General features: G+C 34.3%; 2 protein-coding genes across 2 annotated transcripts; one reads left to right on the forward strand and one right to left on the reverse strand.

Moving 5' to 3' along the window:
- The first annotated feature begins 547 nt into the window (after window positions 1-547).
- On the forward strand, window positions 548-7224 carry LOC145580137 (glutamate decarboxylase-like). The gene is made up of 6 exons (XM_081637496.1): window positions 548-755; window positions 2765-2969; window positions 3933-4133; window positions 4285-4753; window positions 5737-5789; window positions 6358-7224. The coding sequence occupies exons 1-6, from the start codon at window positions 661-663 to the stop codon at window positions 6844-6846; spliced, it is 1512 nt and encodes a 503-aa protein (XP_081493622.1). The 5' UTR covers window positions 548-660; the 3' UTR covers window positions 6847-7224.
- Window positions 7225-13004: 5780 nt separating this feature from the next.
- On the reverse strand, window positions 13005-19313 carry LOC145580139 (cell division cycle protein 48 homolog). The gene is made up of 9 exons (XM_081637497.1): window positions 19161-19313; window positions 18845-19010; window positions 17547-17775; window positions 15887-16653; window positions 15575-15796; window positions 15411-15482; window positions 15034-15315; window positions 13736-14095; window positions 13005-13477 (listed from the first exon to the last, which is right to left on the reverse strand). Exons 1-9 carry the CDS (start codon window positions 19184-19186, stop codon window positions 13190-13192), a joined length of 2412 nt encoding a protein of 803 aa, XP_081493623.1. The 5' UTR covers window positions 19187-19313; the 3' UTR covers window positions 13005-13189.
- Between the last annotated feature and the right edge of the window lie 587 nt (window positions 19314-19900).

Here is a 19900-nt window from a genome sequence, read left to right on the forward strand (position 1 = left end):
TTAATACATTTTGACTTTAGCGTTATTCATATACTTTCCTTTGATCATGTTTTGTGACTTATACGTAATGAAAAATATAGTTGGGGTCTTGTTAGATTCGTCACAATTTATATTTTCAAAATATCAAATTTTTATAATTTTTGGTAATCGGTAATTAAAGATATTAACGATTGAATTTGTGCATTGACAAACGTGGCTAAAGAAACATGTCAACTAAAAAGAAACGGAGGAATTGATAGACCGTTTTGATAGGGCTAGACACAAAACAATAAAAGACGAAGGTGAGGCAGTTTCTTATAAATTAGTTTAGATGTCGACACCGAAAATCGGATTTATGCGGCCAGCGAAGCTGCCGACTTCCATGGCACCCCACATCCATGGCCCACATAAGCACGTGTCACCCATTCATCTGATCACCTCGTAAGTTGTAAACTTGTAATCAATCCAAAATCCCCCACCCATAATATTAATAATTTCATATCATATGATATTCTCCACTTTAATAATTTTGATCAAATTCTACTCCACTTTCCTCTTCTCTTCTTTTGCTGATATATTGGACCAACATCTTGTGCAATAACTATAGTATATACAAACTACTTGTTCATTAGTTTGTTTGATTTACTTGATTTCTTTGAAGAGAAAAATAAGAAGGTGAAAATGGTGATCAGTGATACTACTTCTTCAGCAGATGCTTCTACCAAAACGTTGTGTTGTACCTTTGCTTCTCGCTACGTTCGCGATGCACTCCCTAGGTATGATCCACTTGTCTAATTTTTGTACTCCACTAGTTTTATTGCTCATTAGATGAAATCGTGTTCAAATCCTCTGTAAGTATACTAATTCCTAGTATACTTCATCCGTTACTAATTAATTGTACAACTATGCTTTTTTACGATCTTTAATAGTGCATAGTTAAAATCGTAGTATAAAAAAATGGATTCTTATTAGATTGTATTTGCTTTTGCTTGCGTTTAGTGTGTGGCGGGCCACATAGTTGTAATATAACAAAATAACTTCCGTAATATTGATTAAGTAACCCATACGAGCTACAACACCGTTGAAGTAGTCCTTGCAAGGCTTGTAGCCTACAACACCGACCAAATAATTCCTATAACACTAACGAAGTAACCCCTGTACATTAACAAAGTAACCTCGTAATGGTTAGCCACATATAAAAATTTGTACTACACAGCTTTAGTTTCAAAGACAATAGCTGATTATGCATTGCATAGACAAGAAGTATAAATGAAATTACTCTGTAGTTATATGCAGGGGCGTCGCCAGGATTTTGAGTCTACCGGGGCCAACCGACCAAAAAATCTAAAAGGCAAAATAACCAATATTCTCATTCCACTTAGTACGAACTAAGGGCCTGAACTCAGCTGTACTAAACTGAACTGAACTTAACTTATTAATTAGTGATTTTTAATTACGGATTAGTGTTATTTGATTATTTATTATTAATATACAAATATACATATTAAAATATTTAAGAAAAATATACTATATAATTAAAATATTTTTGGAAAATATATTAAAAACATGGAACTCCAAAACATTTTAAAAACATATACTATTTAATTAAAAAATAAAATATTATTATGACAAAAGAACACAAAACACTTTGTAAAAAATTAACACAAAAAAAAAAAAAAGCTGGAACGAAATTAAACAGAGCTAACCCCCCCAAACTGTATACCACTCTCTTTATTATTCTAGTTAATACAATGTTGTTATTATTATTATTATTATTATTATTATTATTGTCGTTGTTGTAATAAGAGATTAAAAGAATGAAATTTGGCTTTATATTATTAGCAATATCATTAGACATAAACTGAAATGAACTGAACTGATTAGAGCTGAATTGAACTGAACTGAATTGAAAATAAACGTATGAGAACAGATCCTAAGTAACAATAAAAAAAAATATCTTAATCGTACCCTACAAACTTTCAAAGTAGCGAATTTATCAATCAAAGAGTCTAACTCATTTTAATACTCAATTTCACATACAAGTTTATCATCAATTATGTCTAGATGAATTACTCCAAAAAAAAAAAAATGGTTGTATAAGCAATTAAGCATAAATGCATAATTAAAGACCCAAAAACAAAATCATAAAAAGGGTAAAATAATGTATCAAACAAATTTCTCACGAAATTTATAAAAAAAAGTCACATACATCATACTAAAACAGTAAATTGTGAATGAAACTAGTTAAATAAAGGAAGATTCAAAGAAAACATATCAATTCAATGAAGGTGAATTTTTAGGGTTAAAATAGTAATCCTCTTGAGAATTGGTTTTGAATATAGAAAATTGAATTTTGATACCTTATATAGATGATGATTCAAGAAAGTGAAAAGAATAAAAGTGAAACTAAAGAAAATTTAAACAAATTAAAGGGGAAATTTTTTTTTTTTAAAAAAAAAGATGAAGTATGAACGGCAGATATTGGGAAGTGGAAATGATAATTTTGGTTATTCAAAAAAAAAAACATTTTTGCCCTTGTCATTCCTCGAACCCGCCACCCTTGCGTAAAAATAGTACTCACTTACCACTGAACCAAGAGCATAACTTATCAATATAATGGAGTTCATTAGTATATATTCCAAGAACTTACAGGGGCCATATTAAAAAAAATATGGGCCAAGGAATTGGTTATATGCTTATTGTATATAACAAATAAAATAAATAAATAAAAAAAAAAGGGATTTGTCTATATCAAATTTTGTTTGTTTGTCCTATGTACATGAAGGTTTCAAATGCCCGATAAATCAATACCAAAGGATGCAGCTTACCAAATAATAAATGATGAGCTGATGCTCGATGGAAATCCAAGGCTGAATTTGGCGTCATTTGTGACTACTTGGATGGAGCCTGAGTGTGATAAGCTGATTATGTCTTCCATAAACAAAAACTATGTTGACATGGATGAGTACCCTGTTACAACTGAACTTCAGGTAATCCATTCTCTAACTTTGCATTCTAATTTTTATTTGTAACGTTATACTGTGGAAAATTTGTCATCTGTGGTATGCGTAACTGTTCCTAAACATTGTATTACATATCATACGGAGTAAATAGAATATCGCGTTGCCCGTGGCATTGCACCTGGATAGGTGCCTCTCTTCTCTTGACTTTTTTCTTTGATATCAGCATAACACAAAAATCATAAAGCGCTAAAGAAAACAATTAGGGAGGTCTGGCAGTAGTTTACAATCTTACTACTAATCAGAAGAGGCACAAGAGATTTCGAGTCTGAGTAAACAAGGATCTGTGGATACGTACTGATGATTTGTATCCTAACAAAGAGCATCTAGGCATGCAATAGCCTCTGCATGATTTTCCGAGGTGGCAGCACTTAAAACCTCCTTTCCCCATCCTTATCCAGTACTTGTGCAGTAAAGGTATCCACTCCATCCCAGCCCATCTTGCTTCCTTATGCCATGAGCCATCTATAGAGGCTTTAAAAATCCTTCTCTTGATGTTACGTTGCAATATGTTTTTGGCATTGCAATTGGGATACAAATCATACAATCACTTTTTTTTCATCTAAACCAAGGTAAAGTCATCTACATTGCATTCTTCCATGGAAAATTCTTTTTTTTTTTATTCCATAAATAAATATTTTCTTAAACCTATTTTCTGTGCACCCTGAAGCCTCATCCAATAAATTAAAAAAAAAAAAAAAAAAAAAAAAAAAAAAAAAAAAAAAAAAAAAAAAAAAAAAAACACTTATAGAGGATTTGAACATGATTTTAACTAATAAGTGCATGTCCCTTTCCCTACGCCAAATATAGAGGATAGGACAGTTGCATTAGTCTATAGTATGTATCATTTTAAAAAGATTAGAAGAAAATTAGTGTATGTACTCTTGATTATCTTTTTTTTCAACAAATCTGAATATCTACTTAACTGTACAGAATCGATGTGTTAATATCATTGCACACCTTTTTAATGCTCCTGTTGGAGATGAAGAATCAGCAGTTGGTGTAAGCACTGTAGGGTCTTCAGAGGCAATCATGCTGGCAGGTTTAGCATTTAAAAGGAAATGGCAGCAAAAGAGAAAAGCAGAAGGAAAACCTTGTGACAAGCCTAATATAGTCACAGGAGCAAACGTGCAGGTGCAAATTTAGGATGTTTTCCTTTTTTCCGGTTTTTCCCTTTCACTGTTTTTTTCTAGTAGTTGATCTTTAACTTTAACCATTAGTTTTTAGCAGCTCCTACTCTATTGCACGGCAAAGCTAAGTGATAAACACTTGACTAAAATTGCAGGTTTGCTGGGAAAAGTTCGCTAGGTACTTTGAGGTAGAACTGAAGGAGGTCAAATTGAAAGAAGGATATTATGTGATGGATCCAGAGAAAGCTGTGGATATGGTGGATGAGAACACCATATGTGTAGCTGCTATCTTAGGTTCCACCTTGACAGGAGAGTTTGAGGACGTGAAGCTTCTTAACGATCTTCTGATCAAGAAGAACAAGGAGACTGGATGGGACACACCCATTCATGTTGATGCTGCTAGCGGTGGATTCATTGCTCCCTTTATTTACCCTGATATTGAGTGGGACTTTCGGTTGCCATTGGTGAAGAGCATTAATGTTAGTGGTCACAAATACGGCCTTGTTTATGCTGGTATAGGTTGGGTTATCTGGAGGACCAAAGAAGATTTGCCAGAGGATCTTGTTTTCCACATTAATTACCTTGGATCTGATCAGCCGACTTTCACTCTCAACTTCTCCAAAGGTATATCAGTTGCCATATATATTAGAATAATGTGAAACTTGTTATTTTCTCTGATTTTTCTGCATTAGGTACATATGCTAATTTGTGGTATTGTATGTGCATTAAGAGAGTAAGAGATCTTACCATGATTGGGAGTTTGCTTAAAAGTATTAGGAAATTTCACACCAATAATAGTGACAATTAGGTGTCTTTGCAATATAATTCAAATAATTGATTACAACCTTTTTATAATTCCTGCTATTGAGTTACTCTTCTTGAAAGAGTAGATTTTATTATAGCTTGTAGGCCCACATTTAGATGGGCACATTTTGATCGAGACTTCCCCTTTCCTTCCCTTCTCTGCCCTGCTGCCTTTGCTTGTTGAATCCGGCATTCCATATCCCCCCCACCCCTCTCCTCTCGTAGTCTCATAGACATCTTCCCCGACTCAAGCAACCAAGAATGTGTGGTAGCAAGGGTGGGATTTTGGTGTAGGTGTTTACTTACGTGGGATCTCCACTCTGGAAGTGAGGCTGCTGAATATTGATGGTTGGTGGTAAAATTTAGATGTTGCAAAGGTTAGGTGCACTGCAGGAGTTGTAAAGGTGAGAGAAAATGTAGGAACGGGGATGGGGATGGACAATGGGAATAGTCGATCACATGAATGCTTTACTGATCCTGCATTCTTACATTGTTGCATAATTGCATCAGTACTTGAGTTTAAATCTCAAAGAAAGCTCTCGCCAAGTTGGTGTTTAGGACGGTCATGTTTATTCGTCTGTGCAAATCTTTAATTTTTTTTGTTGGAAGGACTTTCACTTCAGAGTGGTCTTATATATGCACATCTCCCACAAAAGATGAATATTTAATAATAAGACAAGTAGTGGGTAGCTAAGATTATTATGTGTATTAAATTAAATCCAACTTAAATAGTGGGCATACAATACCGCAACATCTTGCATCATAAACATCAATTTAACCCATTATATATTTTCTGTTTGTAGGTTCAAGTCAGATCATTGCGCAATATTATCAGTTGATACGGCTTGGCTTTGAGGTGAAAATCCCAACTCTTTCTCTTCTGTTCCTCTGTTTGATAGAATAATATGTTACAAGAAAATGTAGCAAAATAGTGCTCCATGGCTCATAATGCAGCTGAAGTGACTGATTATCTACTTGCGTTTATATTCCAGAAGCATTAAAGCAGTCACTTGAGAAGTCAGCTAGTTTTATCATAGTTAAGCTACTTGAGAAAAATAAGCGGTGTCACTTTGTTATTATTCATTTACTTCAATATCTTATTGTATTTGTAAGGTTATAATTAAGGATACAACAAACTTAGGGTACTACATCATGGTTGATATTAAAGAATAAGATAATCCGAATTTCAATATTGAACTTAGCTAATCTCCTTATGGTTAGTGCCGAGATGGGCTAGTGCTATAAGAGGCTTTATAACTCCATTAATCTCGTGGAAAAATGGCTTATTTTGATAAGTTTGCTTGATTTCTTTAGACTTTCTTTGTTAACTCGTTACTCTACTGAAAGTACATCAAATCTTGTCTAGAATGACAATCAACCTATTATACGTAGTATTTTGATATCTTATACTATTAAACTTGCAGGGTTACAAGCATATCATGGAAAATTGCAGGGGAAATGCAAAGATGTTGACAGAAGAAATAGAAAAGATGGGGAAATTCAAAGTGGTCTCCAAGGATATCGGTGTCCCAGTCGTGGCATTTTCTTTAAAAGACAGCAGCAACTACACTGTTTTTGACATAGCAGAGAGATTAAAGCGCTTTGGGTGGATTGTCCCAGCTTACACAATGCCAGCCAATGCTGAGCACATTGCAGTGTTGCGCGTGGTAGTAAGGGAGGATTTTAGTAGGAGCCTTGCAGACAGACTTATGTCCAACATCCATCAAGTACTAGATGAGATGAATGTTCACCCTGTCGCAGTATCTAGCAAGTCCGCCCATGTTACCATTGACAAGGATAAAACACAAGGAGACAAGGTTGTTACCAAGAAAGATGTTACAGAGACTCAAAAGGAAGTAACTAAGTACTGGAAAAAGCTTGTTGATCGAACCAAGGCAAACGGAGTTTGCTAGTCACGACGTGCCCTCTCAGTTACGAATCTGTAACATGTTATTGTATCATACTATCATACAGTTTATTTTGCGGGTTGATCTTTCCTGATTAAGGGATTGCAATTATCTCCAGATGGGGAAACAAGGTTGAATGAATGAAGTGCATGAACTTTCTGTTTTGCATAGTTATCTCTTAATCAAAATATTGATTCTCATTAAGGGATGCTCCATTTAGGAGAATTGTTGTTGTTTGATTAAGGAGTATATTAGTACTACTCTTGGAGTGCTTGAGAACTATAAATGCATTTTTGCAGTACTTTATTTTTATATTTTATTATTATAGATCATTAATTTGTATCCTGGTTGAAGTAATGCTTAATTTCTTGATTAATTGCTTTTTAGGCTCTATATATAATAATTAATTCAATATATTTGTGCTCATATTATATACTATACAATAAGTGTTGTATAATGCAGACTTTTTGTAATTTTATTAAAAGACGATCAATCTAATGATAACTTTTAACAATTTTAGGTAAGTTTAACCCATTTAAGGGTGACCTTTAATTTATAATGAGTTTGATTGTATTTTTATTAGTACGTATATTGTATATTTCTAATAGAGACATGTTACAAAGGTCAAAGGCTAATATGATCAATTAAGTTCATTATTTTAATTTTATGTTTGAAAAATGGTAACGTTTATAGTATATAAGAGATAAGATTAAATACTTTTAGGATACACTAAGTTCATGAAAATTCATTTAATTCAAAATTTTGTGTTACACAATTGGTGTGTGTTTTATTCAAACAAGTAGGTTAGCACCCGTGTGATGTACGGGTTTTACAATAATTTATCTTTGGATTTTTGTAAATTTTGTTTTCATATTTTTTTTGAGTTCAAAATGTTCGTAAGTTCACTTTAATTTACCTCAACTATACTAACAACTCCTATAAAGATTCCAACAACCAAATATCAACATAAATTATCAAAATAATAGGTACCTATTTTAAATTAATTACCTAAATAATAACTATTGCCTATTTTAAATTAATTAGCATTTTGTTTCAAAAAAAAAAAAAAAAACATTTGAGTGGGAAACTTTTTCATAAGATAGTGCCACATGTACAACTTTGAAAAAAGATGCATTAACGGTTGCTACTTTAATATAGATTTATAGATGTTGTTGAGAAGCATGTTAATGCAAATCATGTTTTTCTGACAATCCAAAACTTCATGTTCATGAGAAATCTAAGTCCCACACATATTTCTTGCAAATTCTTCCATAGTGATCATCTGTTTTATTTTCCCCACTTACTTTATTGAATTTAATATTAATTGCAATGTAATTGAACAATATGAAAATTTTCCTTTTAAAAAAACAAATCTAACAAGAAGTTTTAGGTGTATTAGCAACACCAAATAATGGTAGATATTGAGAGTGAGGGATAGCTCAAGTGGTTAGAGCTTTCGTCCCGATTGTAGGAGATCCTGAGATCGATTCTCACCCCCGCCCTTGTGGCTCTCTAAACACTAAAAAAAAATAATGGTAGATATTAGGATTTCGGTAATATCAAAAATTTGCTACTTGTTGTGAAATAAAGAAAACAGGAGGAATTGGAGAGAATAATGTTCTTATTCATCATAAACACTAGTATGTAGCCTGAGCATTGCCCCAAGTTGCTATTGTTGTAGACGCATATTCGTTAATTTTTTAAAAGGCTTTTCAAAACTAAATTCGTCATTGTCAAATCAAAATTGAGTTTTTTTTTATTTTTTTTATTTTTTTTTTAATTTTATAATTAAGCCTTGTGATTTACACTTATTTAAATTTTTGGAAAAGTTGCAAATTGTAGCCATTTAAAGTTAGTATTTTGCAAATTGCAACCATTTACAAAAAATTGCAAATTGCAGCCCAAAAGTTGTTATAAATTGCAACCTAATTCAATTTTTTCATCGGTTTGCGTGTCGAAAAATGTTTTTTTTTATAAAGGTTTTAGGAGCCATTTTATTCCTTAAGGACCCGAATTGAGCTTGGAATTGATAAAAAAAAAAATAAATAAATAACGTAAGTGCCGTCTTAATAACATAGTTGTTGATAATTACCTTAGATGGTTAAATAGCCATCTTTCTCATAAGAGGTTGAGGGTCGAATTGCCTTATCCTTTTAATAGATTAGTATAATACATAAAAATGTTCTATGTCTTTGTTCTCAATTTGCCCGACACACACACACATTTCATGGTTTATCTAAGATGAACACATTTTCGATTTTTCTCGTGCATGATGATTTTTTAATTTTTTTTTTTTTTGGGGGGGGTTTAAGAGAGCCACAAAGGAGGGGATGAGAACCGATTTCAGGATCTCTTAAAATTGAGAGAAAAGCTCTAACTACTTGAGTTATCCCGCACTCTCATAAATAGTGGATATCAATATACGACAAACCTTCTAAAATCATTTAAGGCCTTGTTTGGATTTTAAGGAGCTATTAGGGGGGTAATGATAAGGAAGAAAATTTTTAGGGTGGACTAATTTAAGGGGGTAACAATTAGGAGGGATTAATTAGAAGCAGGTTTGGTAAAGGTTAACTCATTACAAGGTATTAGTATTCTTGAGTTTGGTATTATTAATCTTTAATTTTTTTATGGAGCAATACTGTTATGCTTCCATTCAAACCGTTTACCGTCCAATGGTATATACAACAAACATGAAATTAATTCCCAAGATTATGAAGCAATTCTGTTACAGCATGAAAAAATCATTAAAACTGGCTAACTAAATATAATCATGAAAATAAATGTCAACAAACATGAAACTGATCCCAATACTATTAACCTCTCTCATATCAAACATCTCGTTTTTTTCACCATTTTTTTTATCAACGAATAAATAATCATTAAAAAAAAAAAAAAAACCTTATTTTAAAAATGGATCACAATAATCGTATTATGAAGCATATACAACCATGATTTACTACCAATCTATATAACAATAACTAAAGATAAAACCGAAATTAAATGAAATTCAATCAACATTTATATTAAGTGTGTACTAAAAACTTTCTCTCGCCTCTTCCTCTCTCCCTCTCTAAAAAAAACCTTAAAATAGGCCTGTTCTTGACATTTTATGGGCCCTAGGAAAAACAAGAAATAAGGGCCCCTTATCAAATACTATTGGTAGTTTAGTTCGTTTATTTAAAAAGTGCTTTAGGTACATATTCCGAAACAAATCTCTCACCAAAATATATTTAATTATCAATAAGTATAAATTATAACAATTGAAAATAAATAATCTATTTATTGAGACAGTTTTTCGATAAGAGAATAGTTAGTTAGAAGAATCGATCCTTGGCACCTTTAAGGTAAGTAGTGCTCTTTGCACGCTAGATTCCACTAAGCTAAAATAAATTTCATCAAACTCTTGTGTTAATTTTCATACATAAAAGACTATAAGTTGAGATTTATGGGCCCCTACCAGCCCTGGGCCCTAGGCTGTCTCACCTCTTGACTATGCCCAGGGCCGAGGCTATGGTAAGCCGCAATTCTTTATTTATTTCCTTTGTTTTTATGTTTTTTTAGTTATAATAATCCTCCTTGCTCTTTCTTTACGAGAGTTTTCTTCCCAATTTTAGGGTTTTTTCTCTCCTTTTGTGAGAGTTTGATTTTGTCTTTCTTCTCTTCCCTTATGGAAGATAAGAATTTTTTAGGATTCTATTTGAAAGATTGGATTCATGGGTTGTTAGTCGTACAATTTTGCAATTGACGTTGGAATTGAGGATCCGATCTACATGGTCAAGTAATGAATTTTCTTCCCAAAACTATGTCAAGAAGATGGACTCCCTCACAAAAGGTTGCATAGTTCAGCGAACAATCGGCGACTGTGCTTTACCGTCAAATCTAGTTTCACATCATCATAGTTACTTAAAAGAGGATTTTTACTTGATCAATTTAAATTGTATTTTAGTATTTTATAATGCTTATTGTAGATGTCATATGGCTTTTAATTAATGAAATTTTATCTTTTCCTTAAAAAAAAAAAAAAAAAAAAACCGCTTAATTACCTTTGTACACATGTCATTTTATCATGAAATAATTTCCCTCCACTTTGCTATGACATTTCTTTTTTTTTTTTTCTCCCTATTTTTTGTCCTTTGAAACTCAAGATTATTGGAAAAAATCATTCTTAATGGAATAATAAATAAATAAAAGTGTGAACATTGATTAATCAAAAACATATTAATGATTTTTCTCTTTTCAAAAACCCCATTTTGTGATTAATTATTTCATACTCTCTTATTGATTTTTTTTTTTTATTTTAAATCATGTTACACTACTACTCATACTATTCTAGTTGAATAATATAGGTACAACTAAGTTTTGGAAAAAAGAAAAAAAGAAAAAAAAAGAAATGAAATCTGCAAAGAATTGATAAACAACAATTACTACTCAATCTAATAAGTTTTCCAAAAAATTAAATAAATAAATAAATAAAATAATTAAAAAAAAAAAATTAAACAATCTAATTGTAAAATCAGCAAATATTGCATGCACACTTCATGAATGGATGAATTCCATATGGTGAAAGATGGGTAATTTTTAGTCTAGTTATTAGCCCAATCCAAGTATACAATTTTACCCCATAAAATTTACCCCTTGTATTATTCCGCCCCAATACACTTCAAACAATTATTATTGTACAATACCCCTTTAATCATAGGAAAAATTGTCAAAAATAATGCAAACTTTCATCCGGTCGCTAAAAACAAGTCGAACTTTCAATTTTTTCTAAATAATACAAACTTTGGAGGGTATTCGCTTTAAACAAGTTATGACCGATTTGTGACTTGATTAATAGGTCATGCAACACGTGTCATTGTTTTATTGGTTTAATAATTTAATTTGAATTTTTTTATTTATTAAATGTTTTAATTTTTTAAAAGATGTAATTTATTATTATTATTATTTAAAAAAAATAATAAAAAAAAAAACCAAAGCCACCCCCACCAGCCACCCATTCCCTTCCCTGCCCATCCCCTTTCCCCATCGTCGCCGGCCCTCCGGCGCTTCAACCCCCTCCCCCACGCCGGTGACCCATTTCCGGCATTGCCATCCTCCTGCTCCCTTCCCCGACTCCCACCCACCACAAAACCCACGAAATCCCCCTTCCTCCATAAAAAAAACCCACGAAAAAAAAACAAAAACCTCAAATTTCCCCTTCACCCACCGCCGAAACCTTACCGGCTAGTGCATTTGAGGCTGGGTGATGGGGCAATTGGGGGTTTTCGTAAGGAGGGAGGGGAATTTCATGGGTTTTCATAGAGAGGTAGAGCCGTAGAGGGATTTCGGGGGAGGGAGCTTCGGTGATGGTGGTTTGGAGGAGGGGGAGGTCAATGACAGGGCGGGGCGGCTGGCTGGCGTCGCCGAGGGTGGAATTCGGGGTGGGCAAAAATTTTCGAAGTTACTGGGGCGTTTTTGGGGTGGCTTGGGTTTTTGGGATGACGGGATTGGAATATGTGGCTGCTGGTGGGGTTACCGGGAGTGGAGGTGGGGTTTTCGTGGTGGCTGGTAGGGTCACCGAGAGTGGAGGTGAGTTTTCGGGGTGGCTGGGTGGTGTTTTGGGTTGGAGGGGGTTTGGGGGTGGCTGAGTGGGATTTTTCAGATGGGAATAGGATTTTTGGGGTTGATTCCATGGTGGGACTGTCATGGAAATTGGAAAGTGGCTAAAGGGTGGGGCTGCCAATGAAGGTGGGGGAGGGAAGCTGCATGTGGGGGGAAAGGAGGGAGGGATGGTGGTGGAGTGGCTGGTGGTGGGGAGGAGGAGTGATTTTTTTTTTTTTTTTTTTTAAATTGTTAAGGGGTAATTAACTATGGTTTAAGTATTATCATGAGTTAAATTGATAATGAATTTATCTAATCCAAAAAAATAAAAAAAAAATTACCGATTCTTTTAGGTTGTAGGTAAAAAGTTCGTATTATTTTTGACAATTTTTCCTTAATTATATAGGATTCTCCTCTTTAAACTATCAGTAGCCCTATATTATAGAAGTTTTTAATCAGGTTTTGTACTTTTGTGTTCATAAACACTCGTTTTCACTTGTTTATTATAGACTTGTTTAACCTTTAAAACTTCTAAAGTTAACCTTTTGTAGCAGGAAAAGCGACCTGAGAGACAAACAGAATGACAAGAAAACCAGCATTTCTAAAGTATTAACCATGTCTGTTTTTAAGAATAGCCTTTCGTAGCACCAAATCCAACATCAGGATGTATCTTACAAGCAAAAGGTGTAGACAAGATTAAATTATGAGTAATAACTCCTCTTAAATAGTTCACTGATAAGATAAAGAAAAAAATGACAAACAGAATCTAGTTATAGAGGTCATCTTCATCAGCCCCACCAGCAGAGGCAGCAAAAGCATCTGTACCGGTTGTCCCTGAAGTGGTGTTAGCGAACCGGAACTCAGTGCCAAATCCTCTTGATTGCTGCAAGGTCTGTGCAAAAGCTTGATACTTACGGATATCAGCATCACTAACACTTCTGCGGGCAAATTTCATTGATTCCTCAAAATGGGCAGCCTTGATTTCAGCAATCTCTTCCTCATCCTCCTCCATGGCCTCAGGGTTCTCGCTTCTCCTTTTCTCTTTTTCAATGTCCTGCAAATTAATTAAGATAATTAGGTTGACATTTTATAGAGATCCTTGGGTTAACCATTTTCATTAAATAAAAAAAAAAAATACATAAGGATACCATGAAGGCACTTATCAAAAGAGCAGAAAGCTGTGCAATTTTCAATTGGGGAGGGAAAAGAACAAATATTAACTCCCTAATCCAGAACACAAGGAAAAAACCAAAAAAAAAAAACAAAACAAAAAACCATGTTAAATTCACTCAACCAAAGCATATATACTTGCCTTCTCAATATTTTCTCTGATTGCATATTTGCAAGCCCGCTGGCAAATTTCAGTAATATCTGCCCCACTGAATCCCTGAGTGTACTTGGCAAGTGCTCTAATATCAACATCTTTAGCAATAGGTGACTTCCTCAAGGCAGCCTTAAAGATGGAATAACGGGACTCCTCATCTGGAAGAGGAATATAAATGAGTTGATCAAGACGACCTGGTCTCAGAAGAGCTGGGTCGATAATATCAGGTCTATTAGTGGCTCCAATGATGAAAACAGTCTTTTTGGCAGACATTCCATCCATTTCGGTCAAAAGTTGGTTCAAGACCCTGTCTGCAGCACCACCTGCATCCCCTTGACTGCTTCCCCTCTACACAAGACCCACCCCAGTTGGTATCAGTGAACTTCAGAATAAGATGCAAGTAAAAGTATACTTCAAAGTGACAGGTTGCAAACATTAATATCTTCAAAACAATGTGAGAAATCAAAATAGAGAAGGTTAGCTTAACCAGAAAGTTAAAGAGATGGAATAATTAGGATTTAGATTGCTACATTATATAGACAACATGCATATTGCAACATTTCCACACACTCCCCCTCTCCGGCTCTCCCCCACCCCCTCCCACATTCAAACGACTCACAATAGCATAAATGGAAATGTGGACACAGCAATGCATAATATGAATCAATACATAATTATAAGACATTTGTTAAGTAACCAAAAATAAATTGCGGTAAAGAAATGAATTTTAAGTGTACATTAAATGAAAATAAAAAATAAACAATGATCTCCACAGGAACACAATTTTACATTCCCCAAACTTGTGTTTCCTTCATGTTTTTCCATTACCACTTGGATGGTAGTATTAGATGGAAATGGAAATTTATGGAAAAAAAATAGACAAATTGGGGTCATCTTGAGTGATATTGGGAATGAACATTGATTTCCTTATGAAAATTACAAACAAATTCATTCCCAATACCATTGTTTATAACTGGTTACCAAATGGCCATGACTTTAGAAATAGAGCTTGTTTTAAAGCTGTTACATATATGCCATCATTTTTCCCCCATTTTACAGGATTCTTTACTTTATATAAATTATATTGATAATCCTACCTCAGCTAAAAAATCAAATGGTAATTCTGATTTGGAGGGGAATGTGAATTAAAATGTAGATCTTATACGTGAACACCACACATCAGGTATTATACCACCAAACTACACCTAAAAGTAGACACATGATTTGGTCAATGAATAGCTTAGAAACACTAAGGTAAGTTCAGCCAATTAGGTAAGCGTACATACCTGGGTTGCAATTGAATCAAGCTCATCAAAGAATAAAACACATGGAGCTGACCCGCGAGCCTTGTCAAAAATCTCTCGAACATTAGCCTCACTCTCTCCAAACCACATTGTCAACAATTCAGGTCCTTTCACACTGATGAAATTAGCCTGACACTCATTAGCAATAGCCTTTGCCAGCAAAGTCTTTCCACATCCAGGAGGCCCATAGAAAAGAACTCCCTTGGAAGGGGACATCCCAAATTTCTCAAATTTCTCAGGATGTTCGACAGGATATTGAACAGTCTACAATAGGAAAATGGGAAGGATTCAGTTAACAACACAGAATATTAAATATTTAAAAAAAAAACAATGCAGTTAAAGGCGGCAAATTAAAGAACCTCTTGGAGCTCCCTTTTGACATTTTCAAGGCCACCAATGTCTTCCCAAGAGACATTTGGAACTTCCACAACCTAACATACCAAAGCCAGTCATAATCAGTAACAACATTACAACAATGAACACAATTAGAAATTAATGCTAGTTTAAAATCATAGCAACCAACCGTTTCACGCAAAGCAGATGGATTGCTCTGCCCAAGGGCTGTCTGGAAATGTTCATTCGAAACAGCCATAGAATTAAGGATCTCAGCATCAATAGTCTCATCTTCTAGATCAATAACATCCATTTTCTCTCTGATACATTGAAGTGCAGCTTCAGTACATAAGGCAGCTAGGTCAGCACCAACATAGCCATGTGTCTCCTTGCAAATTCTTTCCAAATCAACCTGTTCAATGAAAATGTACTCAATCAAATAAAGTATTAAACACAAAATATTTTAAGATCAATTTCCAAAGAATAAATGAGATGTCCATACATCATCAGAAAGCTTCATGTTTTTAGTGTGAATGCGGAGTATCTCAAGTCTCCCAATTTCATCAGGAACCCCAATATCTATTTCTCTGTCAAATCGACCAAATCTCCTCAGTGCAGGGTCAATGCTGTTTGGACGATTGGTAGCACCCATAACAATAACATGTGCACGTGATTTAAGCCCATCCATTAGAGTCAAGAGCTGGGAAACAATACGCCTCTCAACCTCTCCGTTGGTTTTCTCTCTCTTAGGAGCAATTGAATCAATTTCATCAATAAAAATGATGGACGGAGCATTCTTCTCAGCTTCCTCAAAAGCTTTCCTGAGATTGCTTTCACTTTCCCCAGCCAATTTTGACATAATCTCTGGTCCATTAATGCAAAAGAAAAATGCACCAGTTTCATTTGCCACAGCTCGGGCTATCAAAGTCTTTCCTGATCCAGGAGGTCCATAGAGCAAAATTCCCTTTGGTGGCTTGACACCAATAGATTTGAACAGCTGTGGGTGTCTCAAGGGTAGTTCTACCAGCTCCCTAATCTGGGCCATCTGCTTCCTAACACCACCCACATCATCATAGCCAACCTCATCTAATCTATTCTCATCTTCTCGTTTGATAGGCTCACCCTCACAAAAGATTTCAGTATCCGGAGAAACCACACAGTACTCAGGAGGATCGGTCTCTATAACCTTAAATTCAACACTTCTCATTCCACCTCTTACAAGGAAAAAGTCTCCTTTCCTCACTGGCCGATAGGCTTCAAGAAAATAAGCTGAAAATTTTAAACAAGTTAAGAAATTCAACTTATTGGAGAAGATATTACAGATACATAATATACAAGGCTCAAATATCAAAGATGTTACTTTAAAAGACTTTCAATATGTCATTCGTGATAAGCCCAGCCATAACATACATCTATAAGACAATACAACACCCATCAAAGACAGTCATGTTACTATCATCAATACAATATACCATAAAACTTGTACAGTTAATCGATGATAAAATTTTGTTCTTCCAGTTCTTCACTAGATGCTTTGAGCTTTTTTTTTTTAATTATATTCAGTAAGTTGATGTTTCATAGTGCATTTACTTGAAAACATAGATGGCCCTCTCTGTCTTTGCACTCAAATCCAAATTTACTCAAATCTCTCAAACAAGAGGAGCAAGTAAAAAACAGAGGTTTGGAAATAATATTCATGTGAGAACTAGTATCAATATAGGAGAAATATTGCAAATAAATTGACCCAAATATAGGGTTAAAAAAAGGAAGAAAAAACAAGAGAGAAAGAAGAGAGTTCCATAAAACTTTAAGTTGATATTCCAATACATCTCAAAGATAGCTAAGATCAAGCATGCATTGCGTGCATAAAGTCTCCTTATTAATAAACCTGTAGACTGTAGTCAATCCTGTCTAGCTACTCTCTACATTTGTCCAGGTAAAAACTTGCAACCAAATGATAATACCATCACACTAATGATCGACAGTTTCAAATGAAGAGCACAAGTAATAAAAACCAATCAAAAAAGCACTCATAGCAATAATATAGAATATAATAGCATGAAACTCCGGGCAGCATTTTATGACAATGCTATAAATACACAGCTCAACTTCAGTAAATGAATCATTCAATTGAAAAGAAAAGTAGCAAGTTAGCAACTCACGTTTTAGGAATGCATCAAAAAGATTTCCAGTGACACCCTCAATGGTATCATCAATAGGAAGAATATGGACACGTTTTCCATACTTCACGTCAGGACATTGGTGCACAGAAACCACATCACCAAGTTGAACCCTTAAATTAGATCTCACGACCTTGTTCATCCTAATCTTTGGTTCTTCACATGTCTCATCCGCAAGGGCAATGCAGATTGTGTCTTTCCTTTTCTTTCCCTAGAAAATGTTCCACAAAAGAGCACAAAAGTCAGAGTGTCAGACCTTAAAGTTTCATCTCTCTAAAACAAGAGCAACTGCAGTACTGAATCACATTGCAATTCTTAGATTACTTAAGCTCTCTGATCATAACATAGATACTTATGTAGCACAGAAGATGAGATATCAAAAACAGGAGGGAGACCTGCGGAAATTAAATGCATACGTACTATATAAGAAACAATAAAAGTGATAAACATACGTGTTTTTCAAAGGTGCATTGGAGGGTTTTTTTTTTTTTTTTTTTTTTTTTTAGGAAATTGGAGGGGATGTCAGTAAGGTGGTGAACTAGTGACTTCTTAAGAAGGCCACTCAAGAGGGGGATGGTAAGGAGAGAAATAAAAATTCTCAAAAAAAGAAAAAATAGCCCACCTTTCTATATTGGACCTAAGTCTAATTGAACCAGTTTGAGAAGACATGGAAAGGGTAAAGGTGGTATCATCGTTGAAAACTTTCCTTGTATATTCACAAATTTTGCACAATTTAAATTTTACTTGAGCCTAGCATGGCATTTATCTAGATTTTGTATCAATTTGCAATACTTCTCAAAAACACCAAACATCTATTGCAAAAACAAATTCATTGCATCAGCAGGCCGAGAGGCTACAAGGAATTACTCTGACTTAAGGCAAGCCAATCAATCAAGTCTCTACTAACCCCAAAAATTGAATATGCAAAATTTACGCACTGTAGATGATACCCAGAACCCACCACCTTCTCAACGATCAGTACCCAAACCATTGAATAATTACAACAAAAAAAAAGATAAATTTTTCTTTGAAAAAATCCCAGATTTACCACCATCCTCCTCTATCAAACCATATCAGATTTATCACCAGTAACAACAGCATAATCATACATAGAGATTCCAATTACTAGACAAACCAACACGAAAGTCGCAAACACAAATCAAAGAACCCTAAATTGGAGACCCGAATAAACTAGGAACCCTAATTACCCCTTTTTTTTACAGAAGGAACCCTAATTACCCTAAAAAAAACCATGATTCATAACCATAACCAGATTATACCTTGAGTAAAACAGTATCACCGCGAAAGAGCTGAAGCTTTTCCATAGTATCAGGATGCATGGCAACAACAGAATTATCATCATTGACGGCTTCATCAACAACCAATCGATTCGGCGATTTCTTGCGCTCCAGAATCGCAGTACTGTAGTCTTTTTTCACGCCCTTACTGTCAAATTCAAACAAGAAAAAAACACAATTTTGAGTATAAATTCAATCGGAATCTAAAATTTGCATAAATTTCCAAAATTGGTGAAATTAATTGTTTCAAAAAGTAAAATTGAGAATAAAATCGAGATCGTTGAAGAAGTAAACTTACTCGGAGGATTCAGCATGATCCGCCATAGCTTGATTGTTGTGTTGAAGCAGAGGAGTTTGGAAGAGGTAGACGAGAAAGAGGAGAGAGGAGAGAGAATTGAGGAGTATGAGAAAATTGGAAGAATTGAGGTCAGATCTATATTTAAACTAAAGTCAAGCACTTTGATTGGGCCTTAAAAAGCCTCGATTTTGAGGAAGTATAGCCTACTTAGGAGTACTTGGTTTGGGCGACCCCTGCCCACTATGCCACTACCACAATTCCACGAATACGGAGTATTTTGTATGAATATTTTTCCTCTGTTTTTTTTATAGTTGCAATACTTTTTTTTTTCACCCTTGTCAATATATGTTTTGAATCGTTAATATCTTTGATTACTAATGTGTAAAAATTATAAATTTTAGATATTAAAATTGTACGTTAATATCTTTGATTACTAATGTGTAAAAATAATAAATTTTAGATATTAAAATTGTACAAATCGAGACGAATCTAACAAGATCCCACATGACTATATTTTTATTTATATATAAATCGTCAAAGCTAGTCAAAGTGAAACACATAAATAGTGTAAAAGTCAAACTGTTGCAACTATAAAAAAAACCGAAGGAAGTACTCCCTCCGTGGTTAAATAAATGAAACGTTTTGGGTTTTTCTAATCTATGTCTTTGCGGTTTTTGAGTGTCTAAGGTGTGATTATACTTTTTCAAAATTAGGCCCCGTTCACTTCACCTTATTTTTGC

This window comes from Chenopodium album, chromosome 14 (assembly GCF_948465745.1).
Source record: "Chenopodium album chromosome 14, dcCheAlbu1.1, whole genome shotgun sequence".
Lineage (NCBI taxonomy): Eukaryota > Viridiplantae > Streptophyta > Magnoliopsida > Caryophyllales > Amaranthaceae > Chenopodium > Chenopodium album.

What these genes read in the sequence shown, in the direction of transcription:
- LOC145580137 (XM_081637496.1), top strand. Translation starts at nt 661, where the DNA reads ATGGTGATCAGTGATACTACTTCTTCAGCAGATGCTTCTACCAAAACG. An exon ending in GTTCGCGATGCACTCCCTAG is followed by an intron (nt 756 to 2,764) that starts GTATGATCCACT and finishes ATGTACATGAAG; the next exon opens with GTTTCAAATGCCCGATAAAT. An exon ending in TCACAGGAGCAAACGTGCAG is followed by an intron (nt 4,134 to 4,284) that starts GTGCAAATTTAG and finishes CTAAAATTGCAG; the next exon opens with GTTTGCTGGGAAAAGTTCGC.
- LOC145580139 (XM_081637497.1), bottom strand. Translation starts at nt 19,186, where the DNA reads ATGGCGGATCATGCTGAATCCTCCGA. An exon ending in GTGATACTGTTTTACTCAAG is followed by an intron (nt 17,776 to 18,844) that starts GTATAATCTGGT and finishes AACATTTTCTAG; the next exon opens with GGAAAGAAAAGGAAAGACAC. An exon ending in CATCTGCTTTGCGTGAAACG is followed by an intron (nt 15,483 to 15,574) that starts GTTGGTTGCTAT and finishes TTGGTATGTTAG; the next exon opens with GTTGTGGAAGTTCCAAATGT.